Source organism: Salmo salar, chromosome 16 (genome assembly GCF_965601325.2).
Source record: "Salmo salar chromosome 16, fSalSal1, whole genome shotgun sequence".
In the NCBI taxonomy this organism is placed as follows: domain Eukaryota; kingdom Metazoa; phylum Chordata; class Actinopteri; order Salmoniformes; family Salmonidae; genus Salmo; species Salmo salar.
The window spans coordinates 73015001-73025000 of NC_138306.1; the positions used below are offsets into that span (position 1 = coordinate 73015001).

The 10000-nt window shown below is 49.4% G+C and overlaps 1 protein-coding gene across 2 annotated transcripts in view; it reads left to right on the forward strand.

The window, feature by feature from the left end:
• The window catches only part of LOC106574531 (unconventional myosin-X-like), a 62801-nt gene that overhangs the window by 29806 nt on the left and 22995 nt on the right, over positions 1 to 10000 (forward strand). For both annotated transcript variants that reach the window (XM_082962881.1, XM_045697683.2), the window contains exons 3-6: positions 5731 to 5889; positions 6880 to 7067; positions 8982 to 9116; positions 9195 to 9319. In XM_082962881.1, the coding sequence (XP_082819007.1) occupies positions 5731 to 5889; positions 6880 to 7067; positions 8982 to 9116; positions 9195 to 9319 (607 nt within the window). The remainder of the gene's footprint in view (positions 1 to 5730; positions 5890 to 6879; positions 7068 to 8981; positions 9117 to 9194; positions 9320 to 10000) is intronic.

The following is a 10000-nucleotide window of genomic DNA, read 5'->3' on the forward strand; positions in this document are numbered from 1 at the left end:
GGACAGATTGATATGGAGAGAGATGAGGGGAGGACCGATTGATATGGAGAGAGATGAGGGGAGGACCGATTGATATGGAGAGATGAGGGGAGGACAGATTGATATGGAGAGAGATGAGGGGAGGACAGATTGATATGGAGAGAGATGAGGGGAGGACAGATTGATATGGAGAGAGATGAGGGGAGGACAGATTGATATGGAGAGAGATGAGGGGAGGACAGATTGATATGGAGAGAGATGTGGGGAGGACAGAGTGATATGGAGAGAGATGTGGGGAGGACAGAAGGGTATGGCATGTGTGTGTCTGTGTGTGTGTGTGTGGCTGTGCTGTTCTCTATGGCTTGTATATAGAGTGTGAATAGATAAATAGATATGGGACATGGGAAGTCACAGCCGTACACTTAACGTACCATGTGTCAGGACCTCCACTGAGGAACTAATTACGTGTGTGTGTAACTCTGTGTCTACAGATGTTGGATCTTAATTTGAGCCAGTTTCACATAGCAGGAAAATAATCCTTCAGCAACAGGAAACGGAACGTAGATTAACCAACAATCCTGTGCTCTTAGAAATCAGCCTGGAGAATTAGGAGTACATATCTGGTCCTCTCTCTCACACACACACACACACACACACACACACACACACACACACACACACACACACACACACACACACACACACACACACACACACACACACACACACCTGGGAACCGACTGGGGTGACATAAGAACATCCTGGGATTCTATAGGACTCTACTTCTGTTGTCAGATGAGACGTCAGCCATCAGTGAAATGACTGAAGGAGCTTTTCATGGAAATAACATGTCAATCATGTACTGTTACTGCATTGTACTTCATTGTACTTCATTGTACTGTGCAGTGGCTATACTGATATCAGGGTGAGTCTCCGCTTGGACTCCTCACCCCCTCCTCTCCTTCTCTCCTCTCCTTCATGACCACTGTTAGATGAAAGGACTAGCAGGTGTACATAGCCTACCAGACCAGGCATCCTGGATAAAAGGACCTCTCTCTCTCCCTCTCTCCTTCTTTTCCTCACCCTCGTTCCACTGGGCTCCCTTCCCCTCCCTTCTCTCCAGTTGCCATGGAAACTGATGACATAGATGTGGGGGCTCGGCTCTTCCACATGCAGAAGGAGATATATATATATATATATATATATATATATATATATATATAGAGAGAGAGAGAGAGAGAGAGAGAGAGAGAGAGAGAGAGAGAGAGAGAGAGAGAGAGAGAGAGAGAGAGAGAGAGAGGAGAGAGAGAGAGAGAGAGAGAGAGAGAGAGAGAGAGAGAGAGAGGAGAGAGAGAGAGAGAGAGAGAGAGAGAGAGAGAGAGAGAGAGAGAGAGATTACACCACATGACCAAAAGTATGTGGACACCTGCTCATCTCATTCTGAAATCATGGGCATTAATATGGAGTTGGTCCCCTGATGTTGGGCGATTAGGCCTGGCTTGCAGTCGCCGTTCCAATTCAGCCCAAAGGTGTTCGATGGAGTTGAGGTCAGCGCTCTGTACAGGCCAGTCAAGTTCTTCCACATCGATCTCGACAAACCATTTCTGTATGGACCTCGCTTTGTGCATTGTCATGCTGGAACAGGAAAGGGGGCTACCTAGTCAGTTGTACAACTGAATGCATTCAACTGAAATGTGTCTTCCACATTTAACCCAACCACTCTGAACCAGAGAGGTACGGGGGGATGCCATAATCAACATCCACATCTTTGGCGCCCGGGGAACAGTCTTGTTCAGGGGCAGAACGACAGATTTTGTAACAGCTGTCTGAGGAAGAAGTGGACCACAATGCGGCGGAGTTAGGGTTCGTCATATTTAATTACACGAACACTATGCAATGTACAAAAACAACAAAACTGACAGCCAACACAGTCCTGTCAGGTGCAACCACAATGACAAGCACAATTACCCACGAAACACAAAGGAAACGTAGGCAACTTATGTGTGACTCCCAATCCGCCACAACCCTCTACTGCTGTGCCTGATTGGAAGTCACACGGCCAAAATCAATGAAACAATAAAAAACACACACTCCCTTCTGCCACGTCCTGACCCAACTACACCCTCTACTGGTCAGGACGTGACAGATTTTTACCTTGTCAGCTCGGGGATTCGATCCAGCAACCTTTCGGTTACTGGCCCAACGCTCTAACCACTAGGCTACTTGCAGAGGGCCTTCCCCAAACTGTTGCCACAAAGTTGGAAGCACAGAATCGTCTAGAATGTCATTGTATGCTGTAGCGTTAAGATTTCCCTTCACTGGAACTAAGGGGCCTAGCCTGAACCATGAAAATCAGCCCCTCATCTGTTGGACTGCCAGATGGTGAAGCGTGATTCATCACTCCAGAGAACATGTTTCCACTGCTCCAGAGTCCAACGGTGGCGAGCTTTGCACCACTTCAGCCGATGCTTGGCATTGTGGATGGTGATCTTAAGCTTGTGTGCAGCTGCTCGGCCATGGAAACCCATTTCATGAAGCTCCTGACGAACAGTTCTTGTGCTGACGGCCGTCTTGTGCACTGGGCAGTCCCGTTCTGTGAGCTTGTGTGGCGTACCACTTCACGGCTAGGCCGTTGTTGCTCCTAAACGTTTCTACTTCACAATAACAGCACTTACAGTAGACTGGAGCAACTCTAGCAGGGCAGACATTTGACCAACTGACTTGTTGGAAAGGTGGCATCCTATGACACTGAGCTCTTCAGTAAGGCCATTCTACTGTCAATGTTTCTATGGAGATTCCATGGCTGTGTGCTCAATTTTATACACATTTCAGCAACAAGTGTGGCGTGAAATAGCTGAATCCACTTATTTGAAGGGGTGTCCACATACTTTTGTGTTTATAGTGTAGATGAAATGAGATGAGTTTATTAGTGACACAGGGTTTCAGATGTAATGGCAGGGTGGCAGATGTAATGGCAGGGTGACAGATGTAATGGCAGGGTGGCAGATGTAATGGCAGGGTGGCAGATGTAATGGCAGGGTGACAGTACTAATGGCAGGGTGACAGATGTAATGGCAGGGTGACAGATGTAATGGCAGATGTAATGGCAGGGTGACAGATGTAATGGCAGGGTTTCAGATGTAATGGCAGGGTGGCAGATGTAATGGCAGGGTGACAGATGTAATGGCAGGGTGGCAGATGTAATGGCAGGGTGGCAGATGTAATGGCAGGGTGGCAGATGTAATGGCAGGGTGGCAGATGTAATGGCAGGGTGACAGATGTAATGGCAGGGTGGCAGATGTAATGGCAGGGTGGCAGATGTAATGGCAGGGTGGCAGATGTAATGGCAGGGTGGCAGATGTAATGGCAGGGTGACAGATGTAATGGCAGGGTGACAGATGTAATGGCAGATGTAATGGCAGGGTGACAGATGTAATGGCAGGGTGGCAGATATAATGGCAGGGTGACAGATGTAATGGCAGGGTGACAGATGTAATGGCAGGGTGACAGATGTAATGGCAGGGTGGCAGATGTAATGGAAGGGTGACAGATGTAATGGCAGGGTGACAGATGTAATGGCAGGGTGACAGATGTAATGGCAGGGTGGCAGATGTAATGGCAGGGTGACAGATGTAATGGCAGGGTGACAGATGTAATGGAAGGGTGACAGATGTAATGGCAGGGTGGCAGATGTAATGGCAGGGTGACAGATGTAATGGCAGGGTGACAGATGTAATGGCAGGGTGACAGATGTAATGGCAGGGTGGCAGATGTAATGGCAGGGTGGCAGATGTAATGGCAGGGTGACAGATGTAATGGCAGGGTGACAGATGTAATGGAAGGGTGGCAGATGTAATGGCAGGGTGGCAGATGTAATGGCAGGGTGACAGATGTAATGGCAGGGTGGCAGATGTAATGGAAGGGTGACAGATGTAATGGCAGGGTGGCAGATGTAATGGCAGATGTAATGGAAGGGTGACAGATGTAATGGCAGGGTGACAGATGTAATGGCAGGGTGACAGATGTAATGGCAGGGTGGCAGATGTAATGGCAGGGTGGCAGATGTAATGGCGGGTGGCAGATGTAATGGCGGGGTGACAGATGTAATGGAAGGGTGGCAGATGTAATGGCAGGGTGGCAGATGTAATGGCAGGGTGACAGATGTAATGGCAGGGTGGCAGATGTAATGGCAGGGTGGCAGATGTAATGGCGGGTGGCAGATGTAATGGCGGGGTGACAGATGTAATGGCAGGGTGACAGATGTAATGGCGGGGTGACAGATGTAATGGAAGGGTGGCAGATGTAATGGCAGGGTGGCAGATGTAATGGCAGGGTGACAGATGTAATGGCAGGGTGGCAGATGTAATGGCAGGGTGACAGATGTAATGGCAGGGTGACAGATGTAATGGCAGGGTGGCAGATGTAATGGAAGGGTGACAGATGTAATGGAAGGGTGGCAGATGTAATGGCAGGGTGACAGATGTAATGGCAGGGTGGCAGATGTAATGGCAGGGTGACAGATGTAATGGCAGGGTGACAGATGTAATGGCAGGGTGACAGATGTAATGGCAGGGTGACAGATGTAATGGAAGGGTGACAGATGTAATGGCAGGGTGGCAGATGTAATGGCAGGGTGACAGATGTAATGGAAGGGTGGCAGATGTAATGGCAGGGTGGCAGATGTAATGGCAGGGTGACAGGGTACAGAGCAGGTCAAGGAAAGAGAAGTGAATGAGAGGGTGTAGAATGTCTATAGAAGGAGCAGCAGGGGGACATAGGTATTTGTTGCAACATAATGGCCCTGAAAAGAGAATCTGTGTTAAGGACATGGTATACATGGGTATTTACCAACCCATTGTACTATGAGCCAACGCAACAACAATACACCAGTGGAAGGGCCTTAGCAACACACCCTCAATACACCAGTGGAAGGGCCTTAGCAACACACCCTCAATACACCAGTGGAAGGGCCTTAGCAACACACCCTCAATACACCAGTGGAAGGGCCTTAGCAACACACCCTCAATACACCAGTGGAAGGGCCTTAGCAACACACCCTCAATACACCAGTGTAAGGGCCATAGCAACACACCCTCAATACACCAGTAGAAGGGCCTTAGCAACACACCCTCAATACACCAGTGGAAGGGCCTTAGCAACACACCCTCAATACACCAGTGTAAGGGCCATAGCAACACACCCTCAATACACCAGTAGAAGGGCCTTAGCAACACACCCTCAATACACCGGTGGAAGGGCCTTAGCAACACACCCTCAATACACCAGTGGAAGGGCCTTAGCAACACATTGTCAATACACCGGTGGAAGGGCCTTAGCAACACACCCTCAATACACCAGTGTAAGGGCCATAGCAACACACCCTCAATACACCAGTAGAAGGGCCTTAGCAACACACCCTCAATACACCAGTGGAAGGGCCTTAGCAACACACCCGCAATACACCAGTGGAAGGGCCATAGCAACACACCCTCAATACACCAGTGGAAGGGCCATAGCAACACACCCTCAATACACCAGTGGTGCTCATTTCCTGTTCAAGGAATTGCAAGAACTGAAAATACCTCTCTTTCTCGATTCATGAATTGGAATTTAATTGAAATGAGACTAAATGTCATTGACTCCAACTGTGCAATATTTACCTTTGCATTGCATCTCTAATATGTATCCCCTTTCTTTCTCTCTCTCTCTCTCTCTCTCTCTCTCTCTCTCTGTCCCTCCATCCTCCTCTAGGTATTGTATCTCCAGCAGGCTGAAGTGACTAGAGAGAGAGTGTACGCTATGCATCAGTCCAGTATAGATGGAGTGGAGGACATGTCCACTCTGGCAGAACTACACGAAGCTGCCATCATGCACAACCTCTACCAACGCTACCAGAAAGACAGCATCTATGTAAGTCACACACTAACACACACACACACACACACACATGCATGTGCTATACAATGAATTCCTCCCCTCCTCTTCCGGTAATCTCCTGGCTAAAGGCTTTTGACGGGAAACACAAATCAACTTATATCATCTCTTCTTCTGTCCGTCTGAGTGTGTGTGTGTGTGTGTGTGTGTGTCTGGGGAGGTGGTCTATAAATCACACTCTTGCAGTAATGTAGCGCAAAAGGTGACGTAAAAGCACAACACATGGTTACTAGCTAAGTAGTTCACATCTGCTTTACTGGCACCCGGCCTCAGCCCTACTACCCATAATGCACCTCTCCACAGTAGTATACCACATTACTGTGTTATCCCCTAAATAGGGGAAAGATTTGAAATCATTAATCGACAGAATCATGAATTAACAGGCAGACAGACACAGAACCTAGAAAGATACATGGCTTCAAGGACACAGAGACACACAGAGTGACCTAATGTAGATGATGAAACACACTGTGTGTGTCTGTGTGAGACAGTGGGCACGGCGGATGACCTTATCGACATGATGAGGAGGGATTTCCTTTAAGCTGATCGTATTAGGTCACCCGGTGTGCTGGTCAGGTTTCTGTGTCAGCGTGTGTGTGTGTGTGTGTGTGTGTGTGTGTGTGTGTGTGTGTGGTGTGTGTGTGTGTGTGTGTGTGTGTACACGCGCACGTGTGTGTGTCAGAGAATATGCGGAGCACAGAATGTGATCCGATGTGAGGCTTGCTGACTTGACGTGTCAGCTGAATGTAAGGGAAGTAAACAAGGACAACTGCTATTTTCTAATCCTCCAAAATGGCTGCCTTCCTCTCTCCGCCTTCTAGCTCTGTTCTCTCATCTGTCTGTGTTTCCCGGAGTAATATATAGTACATTTTATCCTGGTGCTGGAGACAAACGTGTGTGTGTGTGTGTGTGTGTGTGTGTGTGTGTGTGTGTGTGTGTGTGTGTGTGTGTGTGTGTGTGTCTCAGACCAACATAGGCAGTATCCTAGCGGCGGTGAACCCTTATAAACAGATCCCAGGCATGTATGACCTAGATAGAGTTGAGCTGTACAGTCGACACCACATCGGAGAACTCCCGCCCCATATCTTCGCTGTAGCCAATGAGTGTTACCGCTGCATCTGGAAACGACACGACAGCCAATGCGTCCTCATCAGGTGAGATTTGATTGGTCGAGTTGAAAGTTGTTGTTTAGACCTTACCCACCTGACCCCTTGTCCAATCACATCCCATGAAGATTCACTCATTAATCTGATTGGTTACAGACCAAAGGCTAACTCAATATCTATTAACCAATCACTGTGTAATATACACTGCTCAAAAAAATAAAGGGAACACTTAAACAACACAATGTAACTCCAAGTCAATCACACTTCTGTGAAATCAAACTCCACTTAGGAAGCAACACTGATTGACAATACATTTCACATGCTGTTGTGCAAATGGAATAGACAACAGGTGGAAATTATAGGCAATTAGCAAGACACCCGCAATAAAGGAGTGGTTCTGCAGGTGGTGAGCACAGACCAGTTCTCAGTTCCTATGCTTCCTGGCTGATGTTTTGGTCACTTTTGAATGCTGGCGGTGCTTTCACTCTAGTGGTAGCATGAGACAGAGTCTACAACCCACACAAGTGGCTCAGGTAGTGCAGCTCATCCAGGATGGCACATCAATGCGAGCTGTGGCAAGAAGGTTTGCTGTGTCTGTCAGCGTAGTGTCCAGAGCATGGAGGCGCTACCAGGAGACAGGCCAGTACATCAGGAGACGTGGAGGAGGCCGTAGGAGGGCAACAACCCAGCAGCAGGACCGCTACCTCCGCCTTTGTGCAAGGAGGAGCAGGAGAAGCACTGCCAGAGCCCTGCAAAATGACCTCCAGCAGGCCACAAATGTGCACGTGTCTGCTCAAACGGTCAGAAACAGACTCCATGAGGGTGGTATGAGGGCCCGACGTCCACAGGTGGGGGTTGTGCTTACAGCCCAACACCGTGCAAGACGTTTGGCATTTGCCAGAGAACACCAAGATTGGCAAATTCGCCACTGGCGCCCTGTGCTCTTCACAGATGAAAGCAGGTTCACACTGAGCACGTGACACACGTGACAGAGTCTGGAGACGCCGTGGAGAACGTTCTGCTGCCTGCAACATCCTCCAGCATGACCGGTTTGGCGGTGGGTCAGTCATGGTGTGGGGTGGCATTTCTTTGGGGGGGCCTTACAGCCCTCCATGTGCTCGCCAGAGGTAGCCTGACTGCCATTAGGTACCGAGATGAGATCCTCAGACCCCTTGTGAGACCATATGCTGGTGCGGTTGGCCCTGGGTTCCTCCTAATGCAAGACAATGCTAGACCTCATGTGGCTGGAGTGTGTCAGCAGTTCCTGCAAGTGGAAGGCATTGATGCTATGGACTGGCCCGCCCGTTCCCCAGACCTGAATCCAATTGAGCACATCTGGGACATCATGTCTCGCTCCATCCACCAACGCCACGTTGCACCACAGACTGTCCAGGAGTTGGCGGATGCTTTAGTCCAGGTCTGGGAGGAGATCCCTCAGGAGACCATCCGCCACCTCATCAGGAGCATGCCCAGGCGTTGTAGGGAGGTCATACAGGCATGTGGAGGCCACACACACTACTGAGCCTCATTTTGACTTGTTTTAAGGACATTACATCAAAGTTGGATCAGCCTGTAGTGTGGTTTTCCACTTTAATTTTGAGTATGACTCCAAATCCAGACCTCCATGGGTTGATAAATTGGATTTCCATTGATTATTTTTGTGTGATTTTGTTGTCAGCACATTCAACTATGTAAAGAAAAAAGTATTTAATAAGATTATTTCTTTAATTCGGATCTAGGATGTGTTGTTTAAGTGTTCCCTTTATTTTTTTGAGCAGTATATATTATAGTCCAGACAAATTGTGTTAACCCATCAGATTAATTTGGTGGAGAAGGTCAGAGAAAGGTTAAGTGTGGTTTTTAGGGTGTGACTGTGTGACTGTGTGTGTGTGTGTGTGTGTGTGTGTGTGTGTGTGTGTGTGTGTGTGTGTGTGTGTGTGTGTGTGTGTGTTCGTGTTCCAGTGGGGAGTCGGGGGCTGGTAAGACAGAGAGCACCAAGCTGTTGCTGCAGTTCCTGTCTGTGATGAGCCAGAACTCTGCTGGGACGCCTCCTTCTGAGAAGACCACCCCAGTGGAGCAGTCCATCGTTCAGAGCAGGTACACACACACACACACACACACACACACACACAACTGTCTAAATACACACACACTAACATTCCTCTCTGTGTGCAGTCCTATCATGGAGGCGTTTGGGAATGCCAAAACAGTCTACAACAACAATTCTAGTCGCTTTGGGAAGTTCATCCAGCTCCACTTCTCCCAGAGCGGGAACATCCATGGTGGATGTATCGTTGACTGTATCCTTCTCTGTCCTGCTCTCTGTCCCCAGTCCCACTCCAGTGGTTCTGTCCTGCTCTCTGTCCCCAGTCCCACCCCAGTGGTTCTGTCCTGCTCTCTGTCCCCAGTCCTACCCCAGTGGTTCTGTCCTGCTCTCTGTCCCCAGTCCCACTCCAGTGGTTCTGTCCTGCTCTCTGTCCCCAGTCCCACCCCAGTGGTTCTGTCCTGCTCTCTGTCCTACCCCAGTGGTTCTGTCCTGCTCTCTGTCCTACCCCAATGGTTCTGTCCTGCTCTCTCTGTCCCCAGTCCCACCCCAGTGGTTCTGTCCTGCTCTCTGTCCCACCCCAGTGGTTCTATCCTGCTCTCTCTGTACCCAGTCCCACCCCAGTGGTTCTGTCCTGCTCTCTGTACCCAGTCCCACCCCAGTGGTTCTGTCCTGCTCTCTGTCCCCAGTCCCACCCCAGTGGTTCTGTCCTGCTCTCTGTCCCACCCCAGTGGTTCTGTCCTGCTCTCTCTGTACCCAGTCCCACCCCAGTGGTTCTGTCCTACTCTCTCTGTACCCAGTCCCACCCCAGTGGTTCTGTCCTGCTCTCTGTCTCCAGTCCCACCCCAGTGGTTCTGTCCTGCTCTCTGTCCCCAGTCCCACCCCAGTGGTTCTGTCCTGCTCTCTGTACCCAGTCCTACCCCAGTGGTTCTGTCCT